The sequence below is a fragment of the Rutilus rutilus genome (assembly GCF_951802725.1).
Source record: "Rutilus rutilus genome assembly, chromosome: 23".
Taxonomy (NCBI): domain Eukaryota; kingdom Metazoa; phylum Chordata; class Actinopteri; order Cypriniformes; family Leuciscidae; genus Rutilus; species Rutilus rutilus.
The window spans coordinates 13,012,543-13,025,692 of record NC_140233.1 but is presented as its reverse complement, the minus strand read 5'-3'; the positions used below and the strand labels follow the sequence as shown (position 1 = coordinate 13,025,692).

General features: G+C 37.6%; 1 protein-coding gene across 2 annotated transcripts in view; it reads left to right on the top strand.

Annotated features, from left to right (window-relative positions):
* The window catches only part of ccnd2a (cyclin D2, a), a 152,235-nt gene that overhangs the window by 128,222 nt on the left and 10,863 nt on the right, over positions 1–13,150 (top strand). Inside the window, exons 1-3 of one of the 2 annotated variants that reach the window (XM_084397849.1) lie at positions 5,454–6,052; positions 7,410–7,625; positions 11,339–11,498. In XM_084397849.1, coding sequence (XP_084253975.1) covers positions 5,858–6,052; positions 7,410–7,625; positions 11,339–11,498 — 571 coding nt within the window. In that variant the 5' untranslated portion in view covers positions 5,454–5,857. Of the gene's footprint in view, positions 1–5,453; positions 6,053–7,409; positions 7,626–11,338; positions 11,499–13,150 lie in introns of those variants that run through there. The other variant, XM_084397850.1, reaches the window with a different exon arrangement.

Sequence of the window (13,150 nt, the reverse complement as noted above, 5' to 3'; positions counted from 1 at the left end):
GATAATCTTCCACCAACTGTTGCAACCGAATCAGTGGGTCAGTGAGTTGAACTAGTTTTATGAAACAAATCAAATGATTCATTGCAAAGATTGCATTTAAAAGAATCATTTATTCATCAATCGAACATCGCTACCTCTCTCATTAACACCATTAAAATGATAAATGTATAATATCATATATTTTTGTCTGTTTCTCACACAGAGCTATCATAAAACTCCAGAACACTTGGACCACTTTTATATGGTGCTTAGCTTTTGTGTCCTTTTTAAAGCTTAAAATGTTCATTGTAAGTGCATGGAAAAGAGCGATCAGCACAGTCTCCGGAATATCTTCTTTTGTGTTACTCAGAAGAATTTCCTTCAAACGGGTTTGGAATGATATTAGGGTGAGTAAATAATGACAGAACCGTTACGCTAACTTGTTTTTAATTTAAAGTATAAATTTATTGTTCTGAAGTGTTTTTTTGTTAGTTAGTTTTTTTAAAGTTACATATGGTTAGTACTATTACTGAGAACACCCTAAATGAGGTGACACCTGAAGCATGTTGAACGTGAGAATTTGCAGACGATCTCTCTCACATCTATGCTTTAACCCCACCTGATTTTGCTGGGGACCCACAGGTCCTTATCCAAGAACACAAATAGGTGACTAGAGCAACCGAGGTGCAAACCCACCTCAAGATGCCATACCTTGTGCGTACGGTGCAGGTGTGAGTGTGGGATCACAGGAGAACATGACAGGAACCTTAACAGAACTGCAAAGTGAAAGTGTTTGGCTTGCATTTGGATTAGGAAATCTGATAGAAAAGGTACGAAGGCACAACACAAAATTTCATTTAGTTTCAAGTTGGTTTCAAGATAGAGTGTTTCTGCTCAAAGGGTGTTTGATCTCGACTGCTACATTGTTGATAAAGCCGAAGTATGCTTTGCTCCCAGGTGGAACTTCTCAGGATGTTTTCCCAGTAATGGAAGAGTCAGCCATGCAAAGTCGGAATGGCCATTTTTGTGCTGACAAATACTTGAGGGACATAACCTGCCCCCGAAATGTCCTTGCATTCTCCAACAAGGCTTTTGTTTCTCTTTGTGGGTTCTTGGCTTGAAGGGAGAAAGAAAAAATGGGCACTGGAATGGTAAAGTATCAGCCAGCAGCTGTTGCGTGAGTGACAAACTCAAGGGCTTGTGATATGAGAGGCACAGAGGAGAGGAAGACAGCAGTGGCTCTGCTGTCCAATATTAAATGTGCTGGAGTGTTACAAGGAAAAGACATTACCTGTTAAAGGTATATTGGACACAGTTGTGAGATGCAGTGTTTTAGTGCACGCTGAGCCCCCATTTTGACAGATGTCTGTCGTGTTTATATGAGGATTCTGGGGTCGGGGTGTATGAATGCTGAATTGCTGGTCATGTGCTGATGGCAGGGATCTGCATTGTCATTTTGGACTAGACAGACTATGTCTGAAGAAAATGTCTGTCAACACATTGTCCAGGTTGGCGTTTGATGTCTGTAATGATGATGGGGTAAAAATAACATAGATTTCTCCAGTCATTTTTTAAGTAAAGCAAAGAAAGTCTCTTCTTTTTTTTTCAATTAGGAGATAAGCCTGATGCTATTTTGTGACTTCTGCTATACTTGATTATGCTCAGTACAGTTATTTCCTCAGATCTGATGCACCTGTTGTGGGTTTGTGCTAGTAAATAAGATAATATTGAGAAGCAGCGTTACAACGTCCCCACCGGCATGTCAACAATGCTTAATTCCTCTGCATCTCTTTCACCTTTGGACACTTTTTACCTTTATTTGCATGGCTAAACAAATACATTTCCAGGACTTTGTTTGTCTGACCTGTCTTTTTAATGAGATTAAAGTGAGTTTTAAAGAATTTGTCTCATCCCAATAAATGTGTAATATAAAACATTTAATGTTTTACAGGTCAATACAGTTCATTTAAGTCTAAAACTGTATGTAAATTAATTGGTGATAAAAAGTCATATAGATTGAACTAATCTATAATAATTATATCTCTCTTTTCATTTCCCCCCTCAGAACATTTAAAACCATAAGTTTATTATTTATTTTTTTAATGAATTAATATTTGAATGTATCTGAATGCAAGTTTGATGTGCTTGTGCATTTTGAATTAAGATAAATGAATGACTAGTGTAGACAATTAAATGGATATATTTGTCCATATAGTTTGTTTAAAATATATATAATTTAATTCGGTTCTGTGTAAATTGTGTACTTTTTTGTCTCCAAAGATGAAGATATTTACTCCTTTTTTCTTTTTTCTTTTTGTTATTTGTCTATTGCAGTTTCAACCAGTAGTTGTCATTTACAATAATTGTAAACTGTCAATTAATGAAGCATATCAAATATTTTCTTTGTGATGGATGGCTAAGTGCTTATGTTTTCATTCAGTAAGGACATCTGCTGTTGCTCAAGCATGACATTATAACTGTGAGAAATCTGTTATTTTGTTATTCTCCTCTCTTGCCTTTTGACTAAGAATTCAATTGTAATTTGCTATTATTGTAAAGACATTTTCTGCTTAGTGATTTTTTTTTAATGCATGTACTTCAGTTAGAAGCCTGTTGGATGCGGCCACCTGTTTATTCAAAAACTTGATTCTACTGGAAATAAATGTATTTTGTTCAGCGAATGTTACAGGAATTTAATAATATCTGTAGTCTTAAAAATTGTGATTATTGATTATTGTTCTCTCTCTAGTTTAATTGCTAAATTAAATAGAATTCATTGTGAATTAAACAATATTCTAAATAAAGAAATGTTTGTAATTTAAAATGCAATGAAATAAAACTGATTGTGGATGATTTGGTAAATAATGTAGTGCAATACAAAAGTCCAAAATTATATTTGTAACATTAGTAGGCATGATTATGTTGTAATATTTTGTGTCTGATAATAAAAAACAAACATGTTTTAAACATGTTTACAGGCAGATCTCTCTTCTGAAATATACATTTAAATAGCTTTTTTTAATTATTCAGTTTTGCTAACAAATTCTTCTAGAAAAATATGTTTAGTGAACAAGAATAATTTCTTAGTATTTTTGGCTTCTTTTTTTTTTTTCAACAATAGTTTCACATCAAGGAAGTGTTTGTACAGTGCAGTAGATTATTGCTGAAATGCATGAGTTATCTTATAAGTTTAAATGAAAAGACCACTGTAAATAAGCAAATATTTCTGTCCAAAAATTAATTTCTTATTATCCACACATACATGCTTGCTTGATTTATGGAGACTCAAACATTAAGCTCTTTGAGTTTCCATGGGAAGAAAACACCCAAGTTAATGTGTGAAAAACTTAAATGTTTAATCAGCTATGATATTTGGATGGTTTAGCAAACTTTCTTTGGGTGTGTCTTCACGGATATCGCGTTAATTGCAGGCATCCGGGAAAGCATGAGTAGAGCCCAGTAGAGAAGCATTTGAGTGACGTCATTATTCCGCGAAAAAACAGCATGGTCAGGTTAGAATATAGAGGCGTGAACCACAGAGACAGGCATGTTTGAATCAAATATCGTTAACTCTTTTTGACGTTATATATAGAAATGCCTGTTTGAATGTCTTAAATGAGTTCAAAACAAACTATAAGCGTTGATTTATAGATGAAGGTTTGAATTAGACACCACTTAATGAGTCAGAACGTTGCACACTTACAATATCTAAATGTACATGTAGGCTACGTATATTTCATGGTAATAAGAAAAATATTTCATGTTTTTTAAACAAAACGTTTTTTTTTTTATCTAAAGCTTTCTAATTCGGATAATTTGAGTAACGTCTAATTGTTTTATTAAAGAACATTTGAATGATAACCACTCAGTGCGATAGAAAAAGAAAGCTTTATTGTTTCAAAAAAAAAAACACGATGCATCTTTGATGTTATAATGTCTCTTAGCCCTCATTGTTTGACTCAATTAATGCGGCATTTGGAACGATGAGACCCACTCATGATGTCCTGCATTACTGAAATTGCACGTGTCGGGTGCTTGTGGGCAACCCTGCAGTTTACATCAGGAACGCGGATGTTTTAAGAAGGAAATGAAATGACTACATGTTTCAGCATTCAAGTCACTGGAATTGCTTAATTATACCTACGTTTGATGTTGTTGCTGATATGCATCATTTTTGCTTGCTCTGTTCATTTAGATTTATAATAGCTATTGCGTTTGATCAGGTAATAAGCTAAAGTCTACTGTTATAAAAAATAGAAACTTATGGGCTGACAAACTTTTGAAAATTATGACCTATATATTATTTAAATTGCATTGCTTCATTTGCCCTGCATGAATTGTTATCAGAATCAGTTTATCTGATGGAATATAGATCTGATAGATCTATGGGTTTCTCAAAGCATCACTCGGATTGTATTGCTGTAAATGCTGTGGATTTGTATAAATGTATTCATGGCATCTGCGTGCGGCAGACTCTGTGAAGCAGCAACATTCATCAGGTGATCGGTAAAATAGATTAGGTTCTTTCTGGGAAGGTGAACTTCTCAAACAAAGTCTGCCCAGTAACAATCCGAAAGCGCGCAGAAGAACTATTGGCTATGCAAATTAAGGGGAGGGAAACAATCTACAGCGAGAGAGAGAGAGAGAAAAAAAAAACAAAAAAAAAGATTTTAAAGAGACATTTCCTATCATATTTAAAAAGTGTTGAAACTGTTGCAAAAGTAGCCTACATAGCTGCGGTCTGTTGAGTTCTTCGGAATCACTAACAGGCTTGAGAACCTCGAGATGCACCTCGATCAATAACTCACTCACTATAGATGTTCTCTTTAAGGTATTTGAAAACACATTAGCGCCATTTATTTGTAATTCCCCTATTATACGAAACGTTAAACTGCTATGTCTCATTTGCAACTTAAATGACTTTCTAAATGAGTGCGTTATGGGCTGTTGAAATCCGTCACCTGCATGTTAGGTAGGTTATAGCAGAACACAATTATGGAATGCTCACATCTCCATTTGAGGCTTGGCTTTTCGGTCCAAAATAGAGACTATAGCTAATGCTTTATATAATACACTGGAGGCAGCTCAAAAGAATAACTATCATTGCAGCTGCTATCTCTAACCAGAGAGCGTTGCTTCATGCTTTCGCTGCATTTCCTAGAAAGCTATCTCGTTGACCACAGGCGTTGCTGCTTCATGTAAGATAGTTCTATTTCTACTTTGTGATGACGAGGTGACGTTTTGGTGTCCTTCAAGTCAAAAAGAAAAGTTTTTGACCAATAATTGGTTTAATTTGCGCACATTTCTGCCTGACATCAGTGATCAAGGATATGCATATCATCTGATAGCATACAAAAAATAAATCAATCAATGACGTTTTTGAACACTTCGAGATACCATTTAAAGTTGAGTATTTCCTTGGGTGCAGTGTATTTATGTTAATGTTTATCCAACGTCATTAAAATAGTCGCGTATGTATGAATGAGTGAGTTAACTAAGGATGGACGTCTTGTATGAATCATAATACCAGCCAATATTGTCTTTCTGTCCATCTTGTGGAGTCTATTGATTATATGATAACAAGAGCAAGAGGGAGGAAAAGAAGAGGAAGACCGAGCATGCTGCCTCTGGCCAATAATAAGATCTGTGAAGCTTGCGTCACACTTACATCTGCAGACCTCAAATGTTGCAGCGAGAGAGCAGAGTAGAGAAAGAGACTAGTGGGGAAAAGTTTGCAAAGGGATCAGGACTAACCTGGACAGCCTTGTAAACTGATTTTATGTGTCCGAAAAGTCCTTTCTGCACTTTTTGATCTTTCGCAACCATTATAATTTACTGTTGGTAGGCATATTCGCGATCGAAAAGGACTTTAACAATCATGGAACTGCTTTGTCTCGAAATGGACACCATTGTAAGAGCCCGTCCTGACCCGAATCTTCTATATGATGACAGGGTACTACAGAGCTTGTTGACCATCGAAGAGAGGTTTCTTCCCCAGTGTTCATATTTTAAATGCATTCAGAAAGACATTCAGCCCTTCATGAGGAGGATGGTGGCAACTTGGATGTTAGAGGTTTGTAGCCTACATATCCGATCATTTCCGTGCTTACGCCGTATCTTCAAAACGTCTTGCAAAGTGTTTTCTCCTTTATTCTGTCATGTAGCCTAAGCATTGTGGAATGCAACTAAAGGAGCTACTTTAATATTTCCGAAAGGACAGATCCGATTTTGTCGGGTTATTTATTTTATTGCAGTCATAGCCTAAGCGCTGATTTTGGACCAAGTTCACGATAAGATTTGCAGGGGGATGGAGGTTTATCGACATATGTCACTGATCATAAGCGCATATTTCTTAAAGTTTTGGGTTCCGTCAACACAGTGGACAGAATCGTGCTTAATGTTATTTATTTATTTTTAGGATAAATATTTCCATGCACACGTATGCACTTCAATGCTTGCCGCTGAGCTAAATCTACCATCGCCATGTTGGTTTTTCTTTCACAACAACTTTATCGCAACAAAATGATCATAACAACTCTTTACATGTGCATTACTTGATAAATGAGCGTCTAAGGTTTATAATTATGGTTGAATATATTGGGAATTACTTTTCTATAATTTTGTACAATTTTTTGAAATATGGTTGCGGAAGGGGCGAGGGCCGTGCTGCTTCTTAACCCATGCTGATCGAAGTCTATAGCCTTGGAATTAAGTTCGTTTTTTGTCGGAATCTTTCACATTTCTTATCTTTGAGTGTTGGAAACGTTAGATGAGGACCTTAGCTTTATTTTCATGTCTTAAATTTTCAGGTGAATCGAGCAGGAGAATTTATAAAAATATTTGAAAAACATATTTCGCTCCGATGGTGACGCACTCATCTAAGACCGCATGCTTCGTTTAAAAAATCTCGTTTTTATCATATAAAACATCGATTTCATAACTTGTCAATTGTCGGGAATGATGTAAAAGGGGTTGGTGAATATTTAGAGGTATGAATAGTGGACGTAGACAATTTATTTATATTTTTAAATATTTTATGAAAATATGACGAATTAAAAAAACAGATCCCGTACTGTGTAGCATGGGTGTTTTTTGGCTCGAGTGATTGTGATTTGAATTCATTTCTTACTGAATGAACCAAAGGAATGTGCCTATTGACAAAGATGTTTGAGTCTCCTTTTCATCCTATACATGTATAACCACGATAAGACAGGAATTGCACGTTTTTTTGGAATCAATCTCTAATGTTACCGTAACGATTTACAACCTCATATCTATGCCACTGATGGACAGTACGACATATTTCGTTTTTTCTTGATAATTATTTTACATATATATATAGACAATGTGAGTCATAAATTAGACTAATTTTGTTGCGCCACGTGCATCTTTTCCTCTGAACTGATTAAGTTATGCCCTGCCCTTTCCAGGTCTGCGAGGAACAGAAATGCGAGGAAGAAGTTTTTCCACTGGCTATGAACTACTTGGACCGATTTTTAGCGGTGGTACCAACAAGAAAATGTAACTTGCAGTTGCTCGGAGCAGTGTGCATGTTTCTTGCGTCTAAATTGAAAGAGACGCGTCCATTAACTGCAGAGAAGCTGTGCATCTATACTGATAACTCAATCAGACCGCAGGAACTGCTGGTAAGCACCAAATAAACTCTTTGCATACCAAAAACCTACTAACCTATCTGTAGGAACTACTAGATAATTGTTTACATACTTTCTCCACAATTTTCCCCAAATATGAATTGCATACTGCTGTTATACACTAAATCTTTTTAATGCATCCCACTTATTTAATTTTCATTTAAAAATGAATGTAGCCCACTGTAATATTTGATGGAATTATTTTTCATATTGTGTATGTTTAAAAATCAGCCACATAAGAATTAAAAGTAGTCTAAAGCAAAGACCAGGTTATGTTTGACAGAATATTCTGCCGTCTGATGGATGTTGTCCACATTCAAATATCAACTAAAGGGTATTTGAGTCTGTTTCCATGCATCACAGGGCTATTACGCCATCTAGTGGCAACTATGCAACCCATAGCAACATCAGGGCTGAGGTACTGTTGCACTAGGTAGCCTATAAGTTGTTTGAATATAGTCTTAAGGTGATGATACATGGGACAACTTTTTGAACAATGTTGCCGAGCGATGTTGCTTGGGAAATTTCCCATTGAGAATGGGCAACAAATTTCGATCTGAATACTTTAGATCGGTCATGGGCCCTGTGTGTCACCTGGTTGCCAGTTGACGGCAACATTGCCCAGCAACATTGCTCAAAAAGTTGCCCCATGTATCATCACCTTAATTGTCAAATGAGAGATACAGTCTATTGACTAACTTTTCATCTTTGGAATATCGTCATTCAGATTCTTCTCATTTCAATTTGCATAGGTTAACTATATGAGTAAATTATTGATTTAGAGGAAAACCTGTAGACATGAAAGCTAAATATGCTGTTAAATCACTCATTACTCAGTGTCAAGGGGAAAAAACAGTAGGCTACAGTGTGGCATAAAAAACATTTGACTATGTTACACCTGCACTTTGTGAGTTTTTCCTCAGCTCTTACTGATTCAGCATTGTATTTCTGGTGGAAATGGGCAATGTTTTAGTAGCTTAGGCCAAAGATAAAAATTCATTTATTCATTGATTGTCAGCGAATTGCTGCTGTAGGCATCCTGTTTTTTTTCTTCAGCCTGGCCTAGTGTTATTTTGTTGTTGTTGTTGTGGAGCTTCTGCTGGTCTGCAAAGTCCAACAGATGCAGGAAACTGAATATCAGCTGTCACAGTCACATTCACATTTTTGTCCTCGTTAGCTGGCAAGAAGTTCTTGTAAATGAAAACCGCAGTGACAGCATGGAGGTACGACTGGATGGCCCAAAAGGAGGAAGTGGGTTCCTGCATCAAGGCTGTGTTGCAAGAGTGTCACATTTTTTAGGCTGGCATCAGTGCACTGGTGAAGTGACACTGGACTGTTGAGTTGATAGCCACAGAAGACAATATGTTGTCCTAAAGTAAAATATGGTCTTTGTGGTCATTTATGGCCTCATAAAGGTTCAATAGTGTGCACAGAATATGACCAAAGATGGAGATGTACACAAATACAGTACTCAATCGTTTGCTAATACATGATTATGTAGTTTTAAACCTTCTATAGTTGCCAAAACTGTCCCTGCACTTCAGTAGTATAGTAACCAAAAAAATTAAAATTCTGTCATCATTTACTCACTCTCATTTCGTTCCAAACCTGTATGACTTTCTTTCTTCTACAGAACACAAAATAAGATATTTTGAAGAATGTTTCAGCTGTTTTTGTCCAGTTGAAGTGAATGGGTTCCAAAACATTGATTTAACCCCATGTACATTCATTGTATGAAAATTACAGACATTCTTCCAAATACCTTTTTATTGTGTTGATGACACAATTTTCATTTTGAGGTGAACTTTCCCTTTAAGAACAAAGCAACACACCAAAATAAACATGCATATTTTTGCTGGCCAAACTTTACAGATCCAAAGTGACAGAACGCAGAGGCTCATTTTCATATTAGCGTGTAATTGGTTTTCTTTTGGAGAACGCCTCTGCTCATAGTTTACATTCCATCATACCCCTCTTGGTGTACCAGGAGTCAATGGTTTTGAGCGACTGTGGCTCCAACATGTCATCATGGCTTCATGTTCACATCAGGCACCTCCCCTGAGGAGAGAACAGACAGGAACATGTTGCTCTTTGTACTTTTGGGTGAGTCACTTACCAGTGAAATCCAGCAAAGAGAGGAAGTGGAGAAATCATGCATCAGCGGATGGCTGCCATTGTATTTTTGCTCACTAAGAAAGCTGTTGCAGGGGTATAAGTTCAGCGTAATCTTTTGTCCCTGCTTTATAGCAATTGTAAAGTCTATACTGTATGTCTCAGAATGTAATGACAATGATATTTGGCCATCTCATGTTTAAAGTGTATGTGGTTCATTTGTGGAGAAAACCACCTCCATTTGAGCGAGTGCTCAGTCATAAGGACTGTCCCAGCAAATGCAAGTTTTCCCCAATTAGTCATTTGGTCCACTGTTACTCACCCCAGTTCAAATAGGAAGGGGGAGTGGTTATTTGAAGGATGCTATCTTCTTGACTGAAACCAAATGACTGAGCACTGTGAGTTAGGTCAAAGCAAGTTCATGTTATGCATCAAGAGTGCCCCCAAAAGACGAAATGGTACCATCAGCAGTGTTGAACAGTCACATTCAAGGTCATAATTGAGCCTTGTTTTTTTCCATTGAGGTTACAGCTAAATCTAATTACAAGCCTTTTAAATACAACTAGGCTACAAATTAATGTTTTTATGAGTGTGTTTGTGGTTGCAAATGAGTTAATGACAGGTCCAATATTTAACTATGTCTACTTCGGCCTCTTCTGACTGGACAGATCACTATAAAACAAACTCAGAATAATGTTTATATGCTAAGGAGGAAAGTACCTGATGCTGGACAGTCTCTGTGAAGTGACTAGGCAATCTGAGTGACCCATTTTTCTACTCAAGTGTGCCTGCATTCAGCCTTTTAGCTTTCAGGATTTCCGCTTGTAGCTTTGCATAGCCAGGGCCAAACCATGTCCTGGAGGTCCCAGAGCTTTACTGAGGCTAGATTTTGTGTGATCTGGTTTAAATGTATAGCAACAACATTTGAATGTATAACAGCGGAGTTCATTTATAAACATATAGACCTTATGTAGCCCCGCCCCTTTTCAGTGCTGCGCTCATTGTAGTCTGTCTTCCGGTTTGTAATTCCACAGCATGAAGGTAAGATCTTACAGATTTATGAATGAAGCGCTCATTTTTTAAATCTTCCTGGTCTACTGACATATGTTATGACATCCACTTAAAACATTACAATGCTCATGATAACTTTAGTTAACTCTACAATAAGTAAATCCACTTCACCAATGCCTTAGAAATATATAGAGCCACCGCAAAAACTGAAGTTCAAAGACAAAATTCTAAAGATGGCTGCAAGCACGTTTCTCTGGCGCATAAGGTCTATAGTACAAACCTATTAAGTACCTCATCTCTAGTAAATCATTTTTTGACACCTTTTGTCTGAATGGTTGATCTAGAATGTTACCCCAACATCCAGTGTCTTCACAAAATGATATTTAGATCTTGTCAACATCTAGTGTATCAAAAGAAAACAAATATTGACAGGAAGCTACTGAGGATGCAATTTGTCACTCCAGTTGAATGTGCAAAAACACTGATATCTTAATACCTCAAACACTGCAAATGGATTCAGATCACACAATTCTTGAGGTTTGGATCCATAGTGATTTTGCTTCTTTCCTCAAACCTTTTTACAGGAATGGGAGCTGGTTGTCCTGGGCAAATTGAAGTGGAACCTGGCTGCTGTCACTCCCAATGACTTTATTGAACACATTATGAGGAAACTTCCACTGCCTGAGGATAAGCTGGACCTGATCCGTAAACATGTGCAGACTTTCATCGCCCTTTGTGCAACAGGTAGTGTATTCAATGTAGATGTTGGATGTTTAGAAATAAATAATGCCCGCAAAGCATCTTTAACTCCTAATTTGTACAGTGCTCCATAGAACTCATCCCACTCGTTTCAAATGAAATCTTCTCAGCATGCATTTGTACATTAACTTAGTAGAGTGTCAACTTGTATGTGTCTTCCATTGGTGTTAAGTATGAGTGATAAAAGATCCACTGCCTAGTCACGTTGGTGTTGATACCTTGCATCATCACTTCAATAAGTGATGTGTTGCAAGATCCATGTTTGTTCCTCGCAAAACTTGAAATTAAAGCCGACTTCTGTGGGTTTAGTATCTATGGCAACTTTATTCAGGTTCTTGTTGCAGGCAAATTATCAGATGCCATCTCATTACATTCATGAGAAACTATGTGGACTGAAATAGCGACGTGTAATGGAGAGAATTTCACTGGAAGCCTTATGTGTTTGCCTGGTATGTTTGGTGGGCATATCAGTGGCTAACCCTGAATGCAGTGACACTTCAAAAGGCAGTTGTATAGTTAAGGACATTCCTGTGTGCTGTTGAGCCATTGGTTATGCTGTTCCTGCTCTTAGAGGTGGACCACCTTTAGGAGATCAAACATAGAGATGAGAAGGAGGGTGAGAAAACGTGAGGAGTGTATTGTTCCAGCCGAGCCAAACAGTGAAACATGTCATGTTTTCATATCTTATCCCCTCTTCTCACGCCTCCCAGATGCTCCAGGGCATGACGACTTTCCCATAATCAGGAGCCTTTGTGGGGCTGGTTCTCCCAGCCAAGCCTGTACTGAACATCACCATAGGCGGTAATGGGATCCAGTGCACCACCCTTGTTCCCTCAGGCTTCTCTCTTCCTCCCTGGGGTTGCTCAGCTCCCCATGAACCTCAGGAGTGACTCTGACTTTGGGAAAGTGGCATACGATGGGAGAGGGAGGAGGAGGATCTGGCTGATCTTTTAAACATGGAGCTTTTGATTCTGCTGTTGGTTTTTGCAATAGATATAGATCTGTTGTGAAACTGCTCTGGCATAAACAGAATCCATAGAAACTGGTTTGAATTGGCAGGTTGAGCATTGATGATAGCTGGGATAATATGAATGGTTTAACAAAATAACTTGGTTTTTAGATGCCGAAAAATTGCAGATGCAGTGCAACATACCTCTTTTGTTAAATCTCTTGTTTTAAGCAATACACAAATTAGTTACTAGTTTAACAACAGAGATTCGAGGGGTGTCCAAAAGATTTTAATTGCCGGGCAGATGCCCTGACTGCTGCTTTTCTTTTCCCTGTACAGTTTGCTTTCTTTGCAGAGAATTCAGCGTCCCCCTCTTTTCTGAGACATGCATAAATCAAGGCCCCTGTATCTGAATGAGAAAGGAGAGAAGAGTGTGGAAAGACGACAGCTAATTTTTAATGGTGCTTTGCTTTTGATAAAACAGTTCCGTTTAGAGCACTCTGTGAGATTTGGTCAGGCAGAGTAGACCAGTTCAGTATTAATTAATAACATGGAGGGGCCTTTCAGAGATATGCAAATAGCTGGAAGGCTTGGCTAGAGACCGCAAGAAAGGAGACAAAAGGAACAACCCTCCATTTCATATGCAGAGGCATGTAAGGGTCAGTGCAGAAGGAGCACACGATAAAGC